A 21,781-nucleotide genomic window follows, 5' to 3' on the forward strand; every position below is an offset into this window, starting at 1 on the left:
CGGGATGATAGGTCATTGGACAAGATGGACGCACGTTCGTGTATGAATGTGTGTGAGAGAGAAAGCGTGTGTGAGAGAGTGTGTGATTGTGTGCGCATGTGGTGGATGCATGCGTGCGTGTGTGCGCGTTCAACAAAGCACAGCGTCTCCTTCATGACACGAAGACACACGTCCTTGGATGAGGCAGGATAACGTTACAGTTGGTTGTGAGCAGACGATGAAATGAGAGATGAGAAATGAGAGAAATGAGATGAGAATGTGCTCCCAAAAGTATTGTCCTTTCGCCCTTGCGACCTGACGCTGTGGCTTAATGCCAAGCGAAGCATGCGAAAAGTACTGCACGTGCGCTAGATATCAGTTTGATGGAGAGATGGCGGATGAAAAATGGGTGTTTTCGACTGTGAATGATATACAATATGAACTGTATTGTTAACCAGGGGCCAAGGACACAAGACAGCAAGACTGTTTAGAGCTAAATTCGGTTCCACATTTAAAAAAGCATGGAAAAATAGGCCTTATTTATTTTTAAAATACGAGTTTCGAGCTGAGAAGTATTTTTTTACCCCGGACATTCAGTCCTAAAAGATAATGTTCATGCCCCATAATAAAGATGATTTTCTGCTTAGGCCTACTTCCCCGTGATTTTTTCCATAATTCTGGTCTGAAACAAAATTATGGATGGATGAATCTATTTTTCTGTATTTGAAAGGATAGAAGTGCTTTGACACTGTCAGTGGAGAAGGGCGTCGGTTAATCATGGTGGAGTGTGGATGCCCACAAAGAGGTTATACTGTATAATACTAGATCTCCTCGCGGCACTGACTCCAAACGTGTCTGGCATGGGGGATTTCTTACCCTCAACGGGAGGCATGGCCGGCGACCCCCCCCCCCCCCCCCATTTACATGAACAACCTGAGCCTCGACCAAGGAGGTTATACAATAATTGTAATTATACGGTCCTTGGCCCCTACCCCCCACACACACACATTTCAGTGCAAATATGGAGATTTTCTCTTTAGATCGTAGTGCGTCTTCACATGAGTCTCGCTTGCCCTCAACACTCAGTCCCCACTTCGTTTACGAAGGTGACGTCACTGCCATTAACTCCATTACCAAGTAGGTTATAATCTCTTTGGGATGCCCCAGAAAGTTCATTGTCATTATACATCAGTTCCACGACGGTATGCTGGCCAGAGTCCAAGACAATGACGAGACATCTGAACCATTCCAGCCTCAAAGGGAGTGAAGTAGAAATGTGTTCTTACTCCCACCCTGTTCAGTTTTAATTTCTAGGCTATTCTGACTAACACATTCAGTGAGGTAGGTTGGCATCAGTAACAAATGCCACATACACGGATCAGGCTTCAACCTTATGAGGCTTTCAAGCCAAAACAAGATTCTGATTAATAATTTTAACGGACAATATCAATTACCCACTCTCCGAGAATGAATGTGTCCTCAGTATTATCCAAGGGGCTTATGGGGTTATTGGGACCAACACATACGAAGAAAATCTGTACGGGGAAGTTTCTTTTTTTTTAAGTAGAAAAGTCGTTGCACGAGGGCAGTCCCACTCTCTCAGCACTGGAAGCCCTGGTCAACTCTGTTTGAGACGCCAAAATGCAACACATTGTAGACAAGTTCCCTGCTGTTCTGTCACAACTTCCGTGTAACAATGAATACGAAAAAGATTAAAGTGCTAGTCACCAAGATCAAGGTGTGCATTTGTATTGGGCTATAGTTTTCACTCTCTCTCTCTCTCCCACGGCTGAAAACATGGGCGATTTGCAGCATCTCGCCTGAAAACGGAACCATTTCGGCATTTTCTCAGAAGACCCGTGGGCCTAATTATGTGGTGAGATAAGATTCAGGACACTGAAAAACTCACGTGTGCAGGCCTGTCTAGCATCTTTACCATCCTAATGCAGATATACTTTAGCTGGGAGGTCAGTATGGCAAACCCTCACGTGGAGGCCAGAAGAAATGTCTCAATTAAGGCAGCATCAAAGCTTACCTGAAGGCCCTCGATCAACATCAATCCCACAACATAGCGATAAATTGCAAAGGACAGAGTTGGGGGGGGGGGGGGGGTCCGTTGTCTGCAAGGGTGCAGAGATTTAGTATAGATCTAGGCCTATATATGTGAACGCAACAGAATTGATATTATGTGAACGTTACAGAATTGCTGTAGCTGAGCTGCGCTCATGTGACCCTATTATACAGTTGCGAGCGCCGTAAAACTCTTACCAAGCTAAACCAGCGCAGAATGGCTCGGAAGACCAGTGTCAACCATAGAGTTATCTCCTTTTTAGTGTACATCTATTGTGTCAACAGATCTTTAACTTCTGCGACCACCCCTGTCCCCGCTGAGACAGAACTTTCCGGTGTAAATCGGCCCCAGGGTGACTCAAATAAAGTGACTGTATTGTTTTTCATCGTCTCAACGGTGAACAACATTCTACTGTATGTCAATTCCAGAATGGCATTGATGGCTCGAAACAGGCTTTCTTGATCACTACATGTATTACCTTCTATGTTTTCCGAGGGTTACAGCCTCTTTTTTGAGACATCACGTATAGGCCTAGATAGAACGTGGGGGAAAAGGGGCGGGGGGGGGGGGTGGTTGGCGGAGGGCACCAGCAACACATTTTTCTCCTTTATTTCCATTTTGGTACTTTAATATTAGCTGAATAAACGCAGCATGAATATGCAATTCTAATTTTCCTATAAATTTAGATGTTGGACTAATACAATTATCATTATTTTTTAAATTTCAGAATGCTTCTGAAAAAAAGGATCACAGCGACAACTGAAAGAAAGATGCGAAACAGCCAACGGGAAATAACTCTTGTAATACCCGGTATAAGCTTTTCAAAAGCTTCGACTGCCAGCTGTCTCATTATCGAACCTCCACGTCAAGTCATTTACGAATCATGTGAAAAACTGTAAAACAAGTGTAGCAGTAGGCTAAGCTAATGAGTACTGGCATGTACCAAACAGAAGCAGCTGTGCTCGTTGTTGAACGAAATGATGTTGCATTTACTGGCATTTTCATAGATCAAAATATGAAGAGGAATTCTAGATCTAGATCTAGAATCTAGATCTAAGAAAATTTAGGCTTTTCCGTCACTGTCAGTAACGGTAACTTTCTGTAATCTAGGCTCGAGTGTTGGGGTAGGTAACATCATTTAATAAATCATGGTAATGATAATGTTTCTTGCTTGTCTAGTAGATCTCTCTAGATCTAGATCTTGATATCTAGATCTAGATCTAATATAGATATCTAGAATCTAGATTCTAGAATCTTCCCGTTTGTTTACATTAAATAAGAAACAGAAGTGATTGCTAAGGGCAAGGGGACAAAAGTGGCCATAGATCTATAGAATCTAGGCTAAGTGAACCCTACCACATTTTTTTAGCCAGTAATATTATTCTACTTTTTTTGTATAAAAAATTTATTTTGGCTGCATTGAACTTTGGTGGACCCACAGTGTTTACACGTATTAATGCGCACTAGCCTTAACAGTGGGGGGTTTGAGTTTGAGGGGGGCTTGCCTCCTTGGCAAATATAATAATTTTAAAAAACCAACACAATCTTCACGCTTGCATGGCAAATTATCAATTGGAATGAGAAGGCAATTTTCAAAGAGTGCCGAACGAAGTACTACCGAAAAAGCTCCAATATTTTTGCCAGCTTCAAGTGTTCCTTCCCATGAGATGAAGGAAAACGAAGCAGTGCTCCTTGACCGATGGACCATTGGTCATTTTCCCTTTTACACTGAGCTCTGGCCAGAGCTCGCCAGTGTAAGGGAAAATGATGAACTCTCAATTATGCTACAACGCATAGGATATATGATAAAAAGGCATTATAAGCCTACCAGGATGTTTCAATTGCCCTATTTCGCATCCGGATGAGACTTGGGTGCGACCTTGTGTCAGCGCGGGACGGCCTGTGATACGAGTTTCAGCGCTCTCGAGTTGAAAGTGATCAATTTTGTCTTCCGGCAGTGTGTGTGTGTGTGTGTGTGTGTGTGTGTGAGAGAGAGAGAGAGAGAGAGAGAGAGAGAGAGAGAGAAAAAGAGAGAGAGAAGGTAGGAGGGGAGAGAGAAAGAGAGAGAAGAGAAGGGGAGGGGGGAGAAAGAGGGAGGGAGAGACAGACAGACAGACAGAGACAGAGAAAAATAGAGAGAGGAAGGGGGGGGGGGGAGGAGAGAGAAGAAAAGAGAAAGTGGAAAGAGAGAGGGAGACAGAGAGAGAGAGAGAGAGAGAGAGGGTGTTTGTAATAAGGATAATTGATTCCCGTCATTTTCTCTCTGCATCGGTTCACAGGGTGATCCTGTGCAATATAGTCATTACTTGTACACATTTTATGACCAGTCCCATCTTCCGAATCCCACCTTCTGTTTCCCATCTCTCACCTCTTTTTTCCCATGTACCGTATCCAATTTTCCATATCCCATATCCCAACTTTAATTCTGTAAGGGCGCTTCATTTTCCTTATCTCATGGGACGGAACACTTGAAGCTGGCCAAAATATTAAATATATATATATATATATATACATCACTGACTAAAACCGGCAGATATAAACAGGCAGTGGACGCTCCCCCTAAACAAAGCTTTAGTGCCGTGAATGTAGCCTCAACAGCGCCTGTAAACTGCATTCAGGGCGCCGTGAATGTAGCCTGCAAATCTAAGTTCACGGCGCCGTGAACGTAGCCACTGCGAATTAAATTATATTATTTAATAGGCCTACCGTTAAGACTAAGAGCAAGAGTGTATTAGCCAACAGCTCAGTTTACTCTGTAGATGCAGCGGCTCAACACTCTGACTGCTTTTCTAACTCTGCTGGGGGGGGGAAAGACTGTGACGCATTTGTATCTGCGACGTTCCATGCCCGGACCAATGGTGCCGCCGCCCCCCCCTCCCCCCCAGACACACACACAGTCACACGTGTTCAGGCCACCCATCTGACGTGCCAACAACATATGTGTTGAAAGAAAGCCGCTGATTGGTCGCATGCAATCGGCCAGGCACAAAGAGAATAATGATTCACGAATCAGGTGCAATTTGTGGTTTCCGGGAAGAGATAAAGCTCATTGTGGGAGAAAAATGAGAGAAGCCACGTCTGCGGGGGACTGTTCACCCTGGAAGCGACCTCAATGAATCCAAGCTTGCTGAATTAAGTGTTCGTTGAATCCAGTTTATTTTTATTGAAGAAAAAGAAGGGGAATCCATCTCCTTTAATTGAGTCCAAGTTCTTGTTGAATCCGAGCTCGTTGAATCTGAGTTCCACAGTAGATGAGTGCCAGTTTGTGGCGACTACTTTTTTTGCAAGGCTTTTCAGAATTTTTAAAACTACGCCTTTGTGAGAAATTAGAATGCACACAGTGTGAACACATGCAGTGAAAGGTACCATACACAGTGCAACATCACCAGCCTGTCACTCCCTGTGACACTACTTTTGGTTTGCAACTGTTAACAATAATAGACGATAGGCCTAACCTCGGGTCGAGTATCTTGTCTGCTAGAGCTGGTCCATAATATTCACCTGCTCACTTAGAGAATAGTACGTTACTCTCTCGAGCTGACTGCATCTGTTAGTAGTTTAAAACCCTCTCATCTGTTTGCCTCAACGTGTAATTGTCGAGATTGTGTAGGAAGAAACCTGATTCTGAATTTATTTCCAACACAGCTGCCACTTCCTCTGCTTCCTTACACTATTTACACCTCATGATATGATATCACATGCCTGGCTGGCTAATTAGTAATGATCCGTAGGCCTATATATAACTCTTGAAAAAAGAGTACTTTTAACAGTTTCTGTCTGCCAACCTGCAATAAAGGCAGTGTGGTGTTAAGAAGTTGAGGCACAATCAAAATTTTTTATTGTTGAGAGCACGGCGCACCGGCAGTGGAATTTTAGTTGCCGCGGGGGGTTCCCCGCCGGGCGCCTTATCACGTCGGGGTCACAGGGTCAGCTCCCTGTCGCCGCTCATTCTGGGCTGACCTAATTTTTGGTACTTTTCAATATACAATTTAAGGTGTATCCTTGTATTTATGGTAATTCTCATCAAGTGCACCCAAAGCACGCATTTCTGCTCTTGAGACTCAAAAAAGAACGGACGTTGTAACTTGTCTGGTTATTTCGTTAGACGCGCTGGAGTCAGCAATGCTGAATTGTAATTTTTTTTTGACTAGGGTGAATGAAAAAAAATCAAATTAAGAAAAGGCATCGTCAAAATCTGTCGAACTTTTGGAACATGAACATTGGTGCAGATACTCAGAAAAGATGGTATCTGCGCATATAATAGAAGGCTGTAATTTTACAATTTTATCCATCGAGCACACAATTCGCTATGAAGTAATTCCTCCAAATACAACTTTATGTGTCTAATATAATTGTGAATATTCGCAATTTTCTCGAAAGTTTACAAAAGTTACCATGAAGTTTGTCTATGAAAAGTACAATTGATTTTAGTGCTAGAATACATCTTCAACGTAGATCTAATACACGAACAGTATCTGTAACACTCCAGAAATTCCTTACTTTTCTTAAAACGCTAAGTCTAGGTTTTGTAATTAGACTGAATAATAGGGATGACTTCTCGTAATTGGGTTATAAGAATAATTTCTAGCTTTCCAGGGACACTGAATCAGCACCAGACTTTTCCAGCTTTTTTTTTCCGTTTCTATGACCATTTGCAATAACTGACAATGTGACTGATTTCTTTACATTCATAATTGTGTCCGCGCATATTTCCTACACAAAAACTAAGAATGAATGTTTTAGCTGTCATTATTTTTATTCCATACAAGAAGTTTATCTCTACCCATGTATTTACACGGTTTTGTGGTTTTTTTAATCGCTTATTATATCTTTTTAGTTGTATGCAGGCTGCCACAGACACAGCATGATTCATGAACAAACGCAGAGTAACTTTCTCTTGTTTAATAGTAAAATAAGAGCTAACGCTGATCGTCTTTAGTTAAAAAATGCAGATGTGCATCTTTCTTCTCTTATAACTTGACTATTACTACTTGCGCAGATTTAAGATTTCTCATGGTAAAAGACATGATATTTGTAGTCAGTTTAACACAGGTTTTGGAGAGATCTGTCAAGCCTTTTTAAAATTAACAATCATTTATTCATAAAAATTTGTAACTAAAATAGGACAAATTGGGTACTCTACAAACACTTGTCTAGAACAAAAACTAAGGCACAGAAACTAACCATTCTAACGCAGAATAAGTCTCAAGACATTGAGCTTTTAGTACATCCGCGTAATGGTTTGCTATGTGGGATGGGGAAGAAGTTATATCGTTTTAAACGTAGTCAAAAATGTGAACTTCCTGACCGACACCGGCAATGTCGCTTCAGGGCTCATTAACCCCGTGATCCCGACCCGGGGAGCTCCGGCGGGCTGCTCAGTCATGCGAACTAAAAGTAACAGAATCAGGCGAAAAGTGACGCCGTGAGAGTAATGGGTGAATTTTGTGTAGGTGTATCGTAATTTTTTTTAAAAAGTTTTTTTTCCTTTTTTCCACGCAAAAATATGAAAAATGAAAGTTTAAAATGACTGGATTCTTGTTAGTAGAAGTGAGATAGAAGAGAAAAGGTTTAAACCATTACCAGTGTACTGTGAAATGGTCATCTAATGCCTGCTTACCTAAAAAATAACTCTCTTTCACATCCTTACTTTTTTAACTGAATTTTCTTTTTTTTTTTCCCCAGTGTTTAATGCCATCTTAAAATCAAGATGGGGAAAAAAGTGAAAGCCCACCACCGTGATCTACGGGAATTCAAGGCTATGGTCGCCAAACAAGAGGAGAGGGTGAAGACTTCCATGTGTTCAATGAAGTACTTGCAAGAAATGCTAGTGACTTTGGCGCTTATTTTGTTTATGTACATATTCTCAATTGGACTTACATTCTACAACCGGTATTTATTCAAGGTTTGTTGATTTATAGGGGTATTATGGTTAATTAGTTGACTTGATCGAAGAACGAGTCTCACACTCTCAGGCACTCCCAGAGTCTTAGTAATATGTGAGACATCATGGTGAAATCAGGCGCTTGTCAAAATAATGAAATTGAGTAAAAGAGCATTTTTCTGCCAGTTTGGCAAGTTTTAATCTTATCTTTTTATTTGGGTTCAACATCTTATATGTCCATTTAAAAATACATTTCTGTGTGGATTTTACTTAACACTTACAATACTGAAGGCTCATATGGTGAAAAACCATCAAGTACTGTACCAGTTTAGAACGCTGAAGCCGTGGTAGAATTTTTTAAAATAAAAAAAACCTTGACAGCCCAAGAAACATGCTTTAAAAATTAAAAGAGGTTCATGAACCATTCAGCTATCATATATAGAGTGACTTCCTTTGGTATTTACTTCTGTGCAGTGCGTCCATTCATTGTTCAATTATGTTTAGTGTACCTGGTTGCATCGGCGAGCCAGCGTTAGTGAGCGCATAACACAGCCTGACGATGTAAGTCACTGATGGTACTGGAAGTGTTAAACAGGTTGATCAATGGCAAAAAATTTGTACATTTGTGGTGTCCATCACTCTGTGGCTTTGGAGATCACTTAGCTTTGGTGGCCATTTTCTTGCTAATTTTACCTTTGAAACCAGGCAACCCTGCACCACCTTCAATCGCAAATATCTTGACTGCTATTCAAGATAGCTGGATACTTTTTCATCCAAAGATAGACAAATGAAAAAGCCTTAAGCTGATACCAATAACTACATATGCCCCAAAATTGACGAGCACCTGATTCCACCGCATCATGACATTCATTACGATGAATATTATATCTTATTCAGCATTGATTTGATACGAAGCTGAAAAAGTTCAAAATTTCAACCTTTGTTTTAAGTTTAGTCACAATGTCATGACAGAGGCCGAATGAAGGAGTATGCATCTTGTACGAGTATATATGTCCATAGACTATTCATTTGTGCATGACACGAATTTACAATTTAACATCTCCAACTTTGACACGTTAATTTTTATTTCTAGAACGGACTTTGCTTTGTTTTCTTTTAGTCACGCTAAAACTGGTTAAGTTGTTAAAATAAATAATTATTGATATTTTTTCTTTTGTCTTTGTTTTTCAATTTTATTGTAGTGCAAAGCTCATCCTGGGAAATGGAAATATTGAACTTTTCAAATGTTCTGTTGTTGCCTCCACAGAATAGCTCCGTGACACTGTCCATCACATTGTGTCACTTTGTGTTCAAGTTTGTGGCCTCGAGCATCATCCGCCTATTACTAGAGTGTAAGAACAAAGAGCCACGGGTGATGCTTGACTGGAAGACATACTGCAAACGAGTGGCTGCTGCAGGTAGGTAGAGTAGTACAGTAAATGTTCTTCTCTTGCATAGGTTCCATTCCTGTCTTGTATTTGTTGAAATTCCGTACACTACCAGACATTTGTTGTCTCTCTTTAGTCTGTATTGTTTATTCCAGTAGAACTGTAGTGGGATGATAAGGGTGTTTTATCTACTCTTACTAGGTCTGAACATTTAATCTTTTGGGATCTCATATGAAGCTAAGCTTACTTTGACTCCAGTGAGGTATGTCTTTCTTGGCCATTCCCTGGCCTTGTAGTCATTGTGTTTTGTTTTCGTACACATTTTGGCTGGGTTACAGGCTTATGAATTGTTTCGGTGCACAAAACCCAACATTAATGTTTGTTATGTTAGGCTCTCGGACTCGCAACCGTAAGGTTGTGGGTTCGAATCCCGCCAGGGGCCCGACGTTGTGTCCTTGGAAAAGGCACTTTACACGATTTTTCCTCACTTCACCCAGGTGGGAATGGGTACCCGGCTATAGACAGCGAAAGATCTTGTCAGTTTGTTAGTGTTTGAGCGCTTGGAGTGTTCTATGGTCTGCTGGGGTAATAATATAGTGTAAAGCGCATAGAGCCTGCTGCTGAGCGGGGATATGCGCTATACAAATGCTATCTATTATTATTATTATTATTATTATTATTGATATGATGATAGAGATATCCTCGGTTTCTACTATTTCCTGAATAGTGGCGTTAGGAATCTTGTAATGTCTTGTCTTGTTGACAACTTTTCTTGCCTTGCATTTCCATTTATAATTTATGTTTGTTGAATTGGAAGAAAAAACAACTTTTGACACAGTGTAGAGTTGTTGACTGTGATGAGTGTGCATGAGTCCAATTGCAGTTGGGCTGTGCTGTTAAACAACATTTGAACCATATTCATTTTGCTGGTGAATTGTTGGCAGGTGTCCTGGTGTATCCTGCTCCTTCCTTCCTATCAAACATCTGTCGTTTTTATCTCGCCTCCTTCTTAATTGGTTTCGTTACTCTCTTGTTGTAACTCCTCTAATATTTGCTACTTATATGACCTAATCATATTGCAAGTGCTGTAAAATGTTTTGTAAAACAACATCATTTTGCTGATCTTGATGCTGAACTGTTTCTAAAAAATTTAAAGCTTGTGTATCATTGTTAATATTATTATTTCTTTTTCAATGATAAATTGCTTTTCTGATTTTGTAATACATTTTCCCTCCTCAGGCATTGTGGGTTCCCTTGACATTGGCTTCTCAAACTGGAGTTTTGAGTTTATAACAATATCCTTGTGAGTATTTGAAGTATAAGAAGAGAAGATGCCTGAAAATGATTCTTATGGTTTTATGCATTGGTATTGATTTGATTTGTTAAGTGAAGGCTAGGCTTAAGTTAGAATAGACCTATAGGTGACAGCAATAGGGAAATTATCCAGAACTTAGCTTTATAGTCCTATTTAATACAACATTTAAAAAAAGTTTATATTGTGCATCCTACAGAAGGGAACAGAGATTTTCTCCACTGATTTTGAATGCCTTTATTTTAAACAGCTAATATACATTTTGAGTGCAGTTAAAGACATTTCAGGTTTATTTATGATGGAGGTTTTACTTATTCAAATACCAGGCCGAGAGTCAATAACTCTTTGGGAGGTCATTTTGTTATCCAGCTCCATCTGTCTGGAACTCTCCTGCAACATTTGAGGGATACAAAGTTGGAGGCAAAAATTAAAAATTCAATTAATAGCTTAAGAGGAAGGCCTAAAGGTTCTACGGGTATACCAAGTAAGCCAAAGGGCCATCTGGATAGTTAGTCATTGTTCATAGAGTAAAATACATATCATTGATTGTGCTGTGATAGTACGAACATTTGCTAATGTGTTAGTGTTAATCTAAAGAGCTCATTATGCATGTTCATTCCCTTGTGTTTTGTGTTGAAATGGAAGTATTGTAAAGCACCTAGAGAGTATTGATTTGTATAGGAGTGGGTGCTATGGAATTATCTGTATTATCATTATTATTATTATTTTTATTAATAGAAATTATTTCTTCTCTTTCCGGTTTCATTTCCTTTCAGAATAGTTGTTGGGATTGGGGGTGGGGGTGTCATTTGTCTCAATTAAAAATAGCTTTTTTTTGTTAGATATAAAGTTAATCTTTTTATCTTTTATATGGCACTAAACACAGACAAAATGCGTTTTAAGTTTGTGGCAGACCCCTGGCTGTGATTGGACAAAATGTAAATAAAAGTTATGTGATGATTTGTGCTCAATGAAAAGAAGACTACATTTACTAGTCCAGTTGTGTAACTTTCTATTTTGTCTTCTTATATTACAGGTATGTTATGTCCAAGACAACTTCAGTGATATTCATACTGATTTTCTCTCTGGTACTCAGGCTGGAAAAATTTGTAAGTAGGCCTACCTGCTGTCATAACAAACAATAGTGTTTATGCAGTGATTATTAAAAAAAAATTTTTTTACCTGTCACGATTTTGGGGGGGGTGCAACTAATTAGGCTAGTGCATGCAAGAAAAGGGTGAAATTATGGTTGATGCTTTGAGAGCAGGAAAAGGACAGATATTGTCCATTTTGTTACGTCAATTTATATCGGCCCCATAATGCTGACTCCATAACCAGTTTAGGTCTGTTATCACTTCTATGGTTTGCTGAAAATGTTAGTAGCTATGTGTGCAAGGTAAGGGTAACTTTTTTCCACTTTGTTATATCATCTGTCTCCTCAGGCATTGACTCCGGGTGCCTTCCTTCCTATCAAACATCTATTGCCTTTGTCTCCATTTCTTCTATTCTTTGTATGGTACTCTCTTGGAACACTTCTAATCTTTGGCACTTATTTGACTTATTTGTGTTGCAACTGGTGTTAAACTCTTTCTAATCTAAGGCTCTCTTTGTCAATGGGTGGCTGGAGGATGCCACCGGTAGGTCCTATAACTTCTTTACTGTCCCACATGTTTCTGTCTACTTGCCTTGCTCTTTCCGCAGCATTAAATGACAGATATTGTGTTGAGATGAATTTGTTTGCTTAAACAAGTCTGTATTTGGGAGTTTGGCGGTTGTTTTAATGTAGTTTGCTCAGGTCCTTCTTTTCATCAAACATCTATTGTCCCGATCTCTCCTCCTTCTGTTCTTTGTTTATTACTCTCTAGTAACACCATTTCACGTATATGACTTATCTGTATTGCAAGCGGCACAAGACTCTAACTAAAATAGAATAAATTTATGCTATGTCAGAGTCCATTGGAGGGTGCCACTAATAAGTACTATTTCTTTTCTTTCCCTCTGTTGTAACTATCTGTCTGTTTTGCTTCTTTCCTGCACCATATGACCGTTTTTGAGTCATCGTGCTTCTCTTTATTTAAGGTGGTGTCAGTAGCCTAGTGGCTAAGGTATCGGACTCATAATCGTGAGGTTGTGGGTTCGGGGGTTTGAGCCTCAGCTCAATCCGACGTTTTCTCCATGGGAAAGGCACTTTACACAAAATTCCCATTTGGCTCAGTCCTTTCGGAGATGGACGTTGAACTAGGAGGCCCCGCCTCTTCAATGACCTAATAGTGTTGATAGAGGCGTTAAACACATACTCAAACTCAAGAGTCGTTCCTTCCATGTGGTCCCCAGCGCTGGAGTCTGATCCTGGTGGTGCTGTGCATCTTCTCCGGCCTGTTCCTGTTCACCTTCCACTCGACGCAGTTCAACCTGGAGGGCTTCATCCTGGTCATGATGGCCTCGGTGCTGTCCGGCCTGCGCTGGACGCTGGCTCAAATTGTGCTGCAGAAGAAAGATTTGGGTGAGACCACAGGCATTTCTGATAATAGTAGGCCTTATGATATTAGTAATAGTAATAATATTGATGATAAAAATAATAATAGTAAATAAGTAATTATTATGATAACAATAATAATAATAATAATGATGATGATGATAAAAAAAAATAACAGTAATGATAATAATAGTAATCATGGTTATAACAATGGTAATGATAATAATAATTATAGTACTGATACACGTTGTGATGATAATGATAATAGTAAATAGTAATAAATTGAATCTTTAAAATGAATGTCCCTCCTTAAAGTCAAGCTCTCTGCACTTTATAATTTATATTGCCCCGGCAGAACTTATAACATTCCAATCTCTCCTCTCTGCATTCCTTTCGATGTTATCTTGTCAGTTTGTTAGTGTTTTATCCCTTTTTGTACTTTAAGCTTCCCGAGAAGCAGAGAATGTTTTTGAGTGTAAAGCACATAGAGTTTGCTGTTGAGTGGGGATATAGACTATAAAAATGCCATTTATTATAATTCTTATAGTAATTGTTTTTATTATCCTGGTCACAGCTGTACGTTAGTCCCCATTTTATTTCATGTCTTCCTCTCCTCTGTGAGGGGATTTAACAGATGTGTAATCCCATCAGCAGGGGGCAGTTTGAGATTGTCATCTGCTGCTGGGACGAAAGCACAGCTGTCTTCCGGGCTTGCATAGACAATTGAGTTCTTTCATCAAATAGATTGTCGCAGCATCCTACCACTTGTTGTATGTGTACTATTTCTTAATCACTTTCTGTAGTGTCACATTGTTTTGGTGGGTGGTTGGAGGGTCCGGCTGATAAGTCTTAAATTTCTTCTTTTTTTTTTCCTTCAGTTGTTTCTGTCTCTTACTACTCTTTCCTGGACTGAAGGACCATCATTATGTTGGGGTTCTTCTCTGTACTCAAAGTCAAGCGTGTTTGCTCTTTCTTTTTTTTCATCACAGGTTTGCAGAATCCTCTGGATATGATGTACCATATACAGCCCTGGATGATTCTAGCTCTTTTCCCACTCTCTGCTGGGATGGAAGGTAAGCATGGTCCTAGCTGTGATCGCTGTGAATTAGATGACCAGTGAATCAGTATGTTGAAAGAAAGTAAAAGTACTTTGCTGCTTCTAAAAACCCACAAAACTGATCTTCTTGGCATCCATTGCATTAAGTCAAGGAGATGTTTATTCTCTGCAAAGGTTTTGGTTGAATGTAAATGTGTAATTATCTCTTTTAGCAGGGGTGGTGTGAAAGCATTAGAAACTACTGTGCTATTAATGGGTGCAAAAGATTTATTGTCATAAAAAGCGAAAGAGATGGTTGGTCACTGATTTAAAAAAAAAGCCTAGGGGATATTTGGTTGCTGCCAGACCTTTGGTTGAATATAAACATTTAGTACCCCTATTGGTAGGGTGGTGTGAGGGTGTTAAAAACTATTGTGCTCTTGATGGGTGCTGGGGATTTATTGTCGTAAAAATGGAAACAAAGTCAACTGACCTTGTCATCTCTCCTCCACCCCTCCCCCTTCCCTGCCCCTTAGGTGTGAGTGTGTCCAGCAGTAGCCACTACTTCGGCTTCTACGATTGGTCCACTCTGATGTCCTCCCTGGGCATGATCATGATCGGGGCGGGGCTGAGCTTCATGTTGGAGCTCAGCGAGTTCCTGCTGGTGTGCCACACCTCTAGCCTCACCCTCTCTATATCCGGCATTTTTAAGGTAAGAGTCACCGGTGTGGTATGTTACAATATGGGTTTAACTGGCCTTTCAATGCTATAAGGTTATCTTGAACCAGTGTCACAGTTTATTGATATGTAGCATTTAAAACAAGCTTTTTGTTACTTTATTTTGAACAATTACAATAGCTTCGAGATTTGAAGTTTCAACAGTTTCTTAATTTTGAACAGCTTTGACAGCTTCTAGATTTTTGAACAATGACAAATGAATCATGGATACACCCTTGTGAACAATCTTGAACATTGTCTTTGCAGACAGAAAACTTTTGGAAGAATAATTTCTAAAGGTTTCCTTGTAATTGATTCTTGTTTCCAGGATATTGTAGTGACTCAAAGGTGTCAGATTTTTAATTATTAACTTTTTGTAAAAAAACCCAAAAAGGAATTTTCTTATGGCACTAAGATGTTAGTGTGGTAATACAATCCACAGGAGCTGTGTGCCTTTGTCCTTGCTGTCCTGATTAACCATGATGAGACGAGTCTCTTGAACGGTGTCGGTGTTGTCATCTGCCTGTTGGGAATTGTCTTGCACGTTGTAACCAAAGCAGTCTATGGTCAGTATGGATAACAAGTTTTTAAAAAGAAAAAAATTATAGGAACTTATGAAGGGCTTTGTGCACAAAGGAAGATGTATCTTGTGACATTTTTTCGGTACTTGAACTTCTGCTTTTTTCCCCTTTAGATTCTTTTTATAAAGTCTATGCTGCTTTAGAATATTTGGTCTCAAAATGTGCTTTAACCAATGATATTGTAGTGCTTGGAGCCCAATTTTTCTTCAACAACATATCAGTTATGAATCAGCGTATCATTGTTTTCTACATTTTTCCCTTTTTTGGTTTAGCGTATGCTATCACAATACCATTCATATATAAATCTTTATTGCTTTTCATTGACTGTACTAGATGGCTCCCACTCCCACAAGTTCACAATAACCCGTCTCTTGCCAACTGTTTCTTGTCACTGTCTTGGTGAGGTGCCATGTTTGTGCATCCTGAGGGCTGCCTGTGATATATCTACTATCTGCTATCATTTATGTATCATCAATGATAGTAAATAACAAGATGGGCCACTCAGCCAAAAAAGTGTCCGCAGGAAGTATGCTCTTTGCTTCAGATGGCGCTGCAGTCTGTTTTGAAGCTCTCTTTCGTTTTTCCAGAAGAAGAATAGGAATAGCACCTCCTTGCGTGCGCAGATCGACTGCTGTTCATCAGCAGTTCGGGTACGTTCAGTGCGGAGTTTTAGGGTTTTTAAAATTTTAATGACCTCTCGCCTTTCATTCTAAAGTCAAATTAAACGAAGAAAACCATCACCCTTTCCTCCGGAAGAGGTTTTTTGTCAGCGTAACCATTAAAAAAAAGCGTTCTTCCGAAATTTATCCCAAAACTTGCTAGTTTCACTTTGATTTTTTAAAACTCAAGTAGGGTAACTCTGTTCGCAAAGAGTGCGCTTTTGTGAAGAGGGCGCCACCAAATTTTGAGGACACTTTTTTAATTGGCTCAAAGAGAGAAGTGGCCCATCTTGTTATGTACTATCATTGGTATCATTTACACTTCCACTCAGGAGAGAGGAAAGAATATGTCAAGAGTTGATGGATTTCCTTGGATGATGTACAAAGTAAAGGATAAAGTGTAATTGAAGTTTTATTGTGTGCATTTGGTTTGGTGTTGTGTTTAATTTGCCTATGTAACGAAAATTCAAGAGGAATTTCCCTTCCCAATGTGTATTGTACTGTCAAAATTTACAGAATGAAGTGCTTACAAGCTATAAAACCAACCCAGTTAATATGAACATGAGTAAATGAATTGTTGCCCAGCTCCACCCTCCACATGCCGGTATCAAATGGTCGCTTTGAAGGACAAACGGGCTAACCCAGATTTCGGGGGTTTCCAGAAGTCTTAACCTACACCAAAAGTGGGCATAGCCCTACCTGTAGGAGAAGTTTGGTTTCATTGGTGTGTATATTTGTTTGGTTATAGAGAAAACTCTCCTTGTCTTTTAAGGAAACTGAACAAGGGTCCAAAAACTTTACCTTCTATTTTCTCGAAACAACATTTTTCGGGACAGCCCGCTTGTGCTTAAAAGCGACCAAATAGCCTGTGGTGTCAGTAGAAATCATGATTTCACTATATTATGTTGAAAAATGCTTGGCAACAGGCAATTCAAGCAAGTAAAGGCCATAAGCCTATACGTTTTCAGAAAGTAGAATGTAAATAGGAAGGAGAGCTCATTACTTTTGTGAAGGAGTTGAAATGTTTGGTGATATATGAAATGGGATAAATGAACGGAAATAGCAACTCGAATTATTGGTGGTCACCACAGAATGAAACTTTCGGCTAAATTTCATCAGTCGTTGACACTAGAAGGGTTATACTGAGGTTTTTATGACAAGACAATGAATATAGGAATTCTTGCTTCTGACATGATACATTTTCTTTCATTGCTACTCAGGAAAAGAGTCGGAGGAAGTAAATCACAAAGTGAACGGTTCCGTGGAGACAGTGGAGATGTTACGTCGAGATGGCTCGGCCAATCAGGAGGACACGGAGAGTGATGAGGTGGATTTGTTCAGTGTGGAGAGAGACAGATAGCGGCTGGCAGAAGCCTGTGGGTGAAAGGTCATGGGGGTCATGGAGGGACATGTGATGTGATGAAGTAGTTTCAAATTATTGGTTTTGATTAATGTATACTACTACTGTATTATAACATGTGTTTGTGTGCATGTATATGTTTGTGTGTGTGTGTTCATGTATGCTTGCTTGCTTGCTTTTATACTTGATTGCTTGCTTGAGAGAGAGAGTGACAGAGAGAGAGAGAGAGAGAGAGACAGACAGACAGACAGAGATGGGGAAGTGAGAGAAGGAGAAATGAAAGCGTAAATGCAGATGAGAGCGTACAAAGAGGAATCGGGGATAGGGGTGGGGGTATGCAGAGCTGGGAACATGCGTGTATGTTGTTTTGTAACAGTGCCAAGGAAAGAGATTATGAAATGTTATAGCTGGTTTTACATCTGTGACATTTTACTTTGATGCTGTGCTTTTTTTGTGGGACCAGGACTGAGCTTGTAGTGAGGAAATGGGTTTTCTGTAACTTTTCTGGTATATTTGATTAATAATAATTTTTCTGTTTTCTTACATACTGTGATCCTCTATGTATTAATGTGCATCTCTCCGACATGACAATTTAATATACATTCACCATTCAGGAAGACTGTCATATAATGCCAGAGTTGAATGATTTTGGTACATAACAGTTTTCTTGGATGGCAACAATATTTACATTCAGTCTGTCAATAACTTATATTATATTTCTGTTAGATAACACTCCAGATTTAGTCATTTTATATTTGTTCCTCTCTTTACGCGATGACTTGAAAGAAGACTTTAGACATGTTTTTGTTAGTTTGGAAAATATTATATTAATATATTGTCTCTTGTATGTTTTAGTTCAAACATTTTTTTTCATAGTAGAGTGCTATTGCGACAAGATTTTCATTCCCTTTAAGGGTCCAATCAGTGTGCGCACATTTCAACAATGTTATGCTCTAGCCTTGTAACTGGTGTTTTGGACATTTTTTCAATGCACAACATAAAACACGTTGACCGTGGGTGGTTGGTGGGTGCTCTGGTTTGGTTTCCTCCTTCAAACATATATTATCTTTATCGTTCCTCCTCCTTCTTCATATGTTACTCTCTGGTATCACTTCAAATCTTTTGCACTTAATTGACCTTATTGTGTTACACATGCTATAAAACTCTAAAGCTAACAAACTAAATTTTTTTATGTAAATGTTGTAAACAGACACAAAAGTTAGCCCATGGTAATTCTCTTCTACTTATATTAATTGTACCTGATTAATTCCCAATTTTTGCAGAGAATCCACAGGATCGTTTTAAACAGTTGTTTTAGAGCAAAAGAAGTGTTGACTTTTTTCTGCCAGCTACACAATGAGAGCAAGTATAACACCATCAATTTATTTGTGAGGTTTGTCCTCAGAAGGTGGAGGTGCCCTATCAGTTGAGCTATCGGTGGGATAGTGTCTTGTTTTTCTAGAGACAATTAATCTAACATGGCGTAATGGTAGTAGTGTTTATTAAATAAATGTGATTTACTTTGGACGTTGACACTCTTCTTGTTTTCCACCGCTCATAATCAAAAGAGTTTTTATTGTTAAGAAACTCTCAGTTGTGTTTCCTGATTTCTTTACACAGCGCATTTTTGGCATTCATGTGCTTGTAAGTTTAGAGGAATAGAATCCTTGTAAGTGACGTTTTGGTTAAAAAGGTTCAGTTTACTGTACTTACGTTTTACTTGGCAGAAAATATGTTTGATATTATATTGATTACGAAAAAAAGACTTCAGAGGTAGTGTATTGTGGGTAAACGTTATCACAATTATGATTATTGTAGGAATGAAGAGAGGGATTTGACAAGTGACCTCTGATAATTATCTACTTAGGTCTGACTTGTTTCTTGTTTTATGTTTTTAAGGTATGTTCTGATACCTGCTTTGTATGAAAAGCAAATAAACAAACTGGTTCTATACTTTTTTTAAAAAAATGATTGATTGTAAAGGAAATTACTCTAAATCTGGCTTGTTGGCGCAGGTAGAGTGAGTTTCCATAAAAGATCTCTGATGTTGTTAGAACATGCCGTCTTTCCTTTTCTCTTTTCACGATGGATTCTTATGAGATCTGTTAAGGCTGTCTGTGAATCTGAATCTGAAGATGTCACCATTTGAAAAGTGATAATGGTGTCTGTCTTTTTAAGGCATTGAAGTATATTCATGAAGTCTGTTATTGTTATTAACTTCAATATTTCGACAGTATTTGATAATTGTCTTTGGGTATTTTGTGTATTGTACTTCTCATGGCCACAAACAATTTTTAAAGCTCAGGTTACTAACTTACTTAGACTTAGGGATTCCCAGGCTTTGAGAAGCTTAAGGCAATCAGAGATGACCCGTCTGCAACAAAGGAGGGGACATCACTCCATTTCTTGGCTACTAGTTTCAGGCCTTTCGCTGTTGTCTGTTTCAAGTTCATCTTTGGTTATCCTCAGCCTCTTTTCCCATTGATTGCGCAGCCAGATTGAAAATTACTGAGTTTGGAAGTCGTAGGATATGTCTGAGCCATCTCATTCTTTTTTTTGCGTTATATGGTGTTTGTCCGCATGTCCCATTGGGATCTTTCTTTTTCTCCTTTGTTCATAATTAAGTCTTTCCAGAGGATAAGCTCAGGTTCAGTAGTATCAGTTGTATTACTTTTGTGGTGATAACTTAGTTGAATCCCCAATGGGGGGGGGGGGGGGTGTCCTTGAACTTTGGTTGTGCAGAAAGTTTTCAAGTCTCTCTGCAGTTTGGCTTTGTTCTATTGAGAAGAGAGGTTACTCTTGGAGGTCCGGCGTCTTATGTAATCGTTCAGTATTGAAAGGGGGTGCTTGGCCCAAACCATACCATCTTCTGGCATTTCTGTAATTTCCAGAAATCTGTTCTTCTTTAACTGGTCCAGAGTCAACTCTCACTTTCTATGTTCGTATCCTTCATGCTGCTGGGGTACTTTGAACCCGTAGGGCTTACAGTATGGTGGGAGGTTTGTGCCTTACATGTTAAAGATGATTGTAGTTTGGATCTGTTCATAATGCAAGATGCAAAAGGGAATTGAACCAGCTTTTCGTGGGAATTTAGGAAAAATTCTCTTTTGGTTCTCTCCTATCATTGTTTGTATATTTATATATTTATGGAGTTAACTTATGCTATTTTTGGCTGTGCTTCTCCGCACGGAATGCTAAGGTTTCAAGAAACTGTAGGGCTTTGAGCAGGTGCTCTGTTTGTGCTTTACATGGTAGTGATTACAGTAGTTTAAACCTGCTCATGTTACGAGAGAGATTTGAATCAAATGTTTGTGTGAAATTGGGAGAAAAAAAAAATTGTTGTCATTGTTTGTACACATTTGTATGGCATTTTTGGAGTTGTGCTATATCTGGCTGTGTTTCACCGCACAGAGCTCTGGTGATATTATTTTCATGCCACTGACACTTCGTGACCAAAGAAAAAGTATCTAAGGTAGAAGAAAAAAGTTTTTGATGATATAATTTTTTCGTTTTGGCTTTTCCGAGACACAAGTATTATGATATTATTGAAGAGTTTTGTCTCCCTCTTGTTGTGATGTGCCTTGAGTGTTTCAACCTTTGCTGCCAAATGTTCAATGAACTGTTATGGTGAACAAATCAAAATACATTCACAACTGTCTGAGACGGCCACCCATTGTCAAAGAGAAATGCGGTTGTCTGAAACAGTTTGCTATCATATACAGTGTCATTATAATGTGAAAATACACATGGGAGGAGATAGGAAGTGTCTGTTTGTACAAGTGACTGTCTTATACAGATGGTGGTTAGAGCAGGTTCAACTGTATTAATTGTATTTTTGTCAATGGTTTTGGTCTCCACCAGTTGTGGACTGTGAAGAAGTAGAAGAAGATATGCGTGTTCCCTTCAGAGTTTGTCACTTTTACAATTCAATTTTTTTTCATGTATTCTTTTAGCCTGATGGCCATAATTCCTTTAAATGGAGTTCACTCTTGGATGCTAGTTACCTGTGTTTGAGGTGTTCAAGAGTTTTTTTGGGGGTTAGTTTTTTTTTTAGCTTTTAAGTCTCTGTCTAGAAGTGGGTGGTTGGTGGGTGCTCAAGTTTGGTTCGTTCCTTCTTTCCTATCAAACGTTATCCTTATTTCTCCTTCTTTTTGTGTCACATTGAAGTAACACCTCTCATCTTTGCTACTTTTATGACTTATTTGTGTTGCTAGTGTCCTAAAACTCAAACTGACAAGATCTTTCGCTGTCTATAGCCGGGTGAAGTGAGGAAAATTCGTGTAAAGTGCCTTTCCCAAGGACACAACGTCGGGCCCAT

At 39.3% G+C, this 21,781-nt stretch overlaps 1 protein-coding gene across 1 annotated transcript; it reads left to right on the top strand.

Annotated features, from left to right (window-relative positions):
• The first annotated feature begins 2,799 nt into the window (after nucleotides 1-2,799).
• LOC101863414 (solute carrier family 35 member C2) lies at nucleotides 2,800-20,936 on the top strand. The gene is made up of 10 exons (XM_005092073.3): nucleotides 2,800-3,174; nucleotides 7,736-7,955; nucleotides 9,202-9,352; nucleotides 10,562-10,625; nucleotides 11,671-11,743; nucleotides 12,969-13,137; nucleotides 14,100-14,183; nucleotides 14,683-14,858; nucleotides 15,306-15,429; nucleotides 17,324-20,936. The coding sequence occupies exons 2-10, from the start codon at nucleotides 7,761-7,763 to the stop codon at nucleotides 17,461-17,463; spliced, it is 1,176 nt and encodes a 391-aa protein (XP_005092130.1). The 5' UTR covers nucleotides 2,800-3,174; nucleotides 7,736-7,760; the 3' UTR covers nucleotides 17,464-20,936.
• The last annotated feature ends 845 nt before the right edge of the window (nucleotides 20,937-21,781 follow it).

Source organism: Aplysia californica, unplaced genomic scaffold, assembly GCF_000002075.1.
Source record: "Aplysia californica isolate F4 #8 unplaced genomic scaffold, AplCal3.0 scaffold00040, whole genome shotgun sequence".
In the NCBI taxonomy this organism is placed as follows: Eukaryota; Metazoa; Mollusca; class Gastropoda; order Aplysiida; family Aplysiidae; genus Aplysia; species Aplysia californica.

Excerpts from the sequence above, each read along its gene's own strand:
- LOC101863414 (XM_005092073.3), top strand. The coding sequence starts at position 7,761 with ATGGGGAAAAAAGTGAAAGCCCACCACCGTGATCTACGGGAATTCAAG. Across the intron at positions 7,956-9,201 it reads ACAACCGGTATTTATTCAAG|AATAGCTCCGTGACACTGTC; the intron begins GTTTGTTGATTT and ends TTGCCTCCACAG. Across the intron at positions 10,626-11,670 it reads GAGTTTATAACAATATCCTT|GTATGTTATGTCCAAGACAA; the intron begins GTGAGTATTTGA and ends CTTATATTACAG.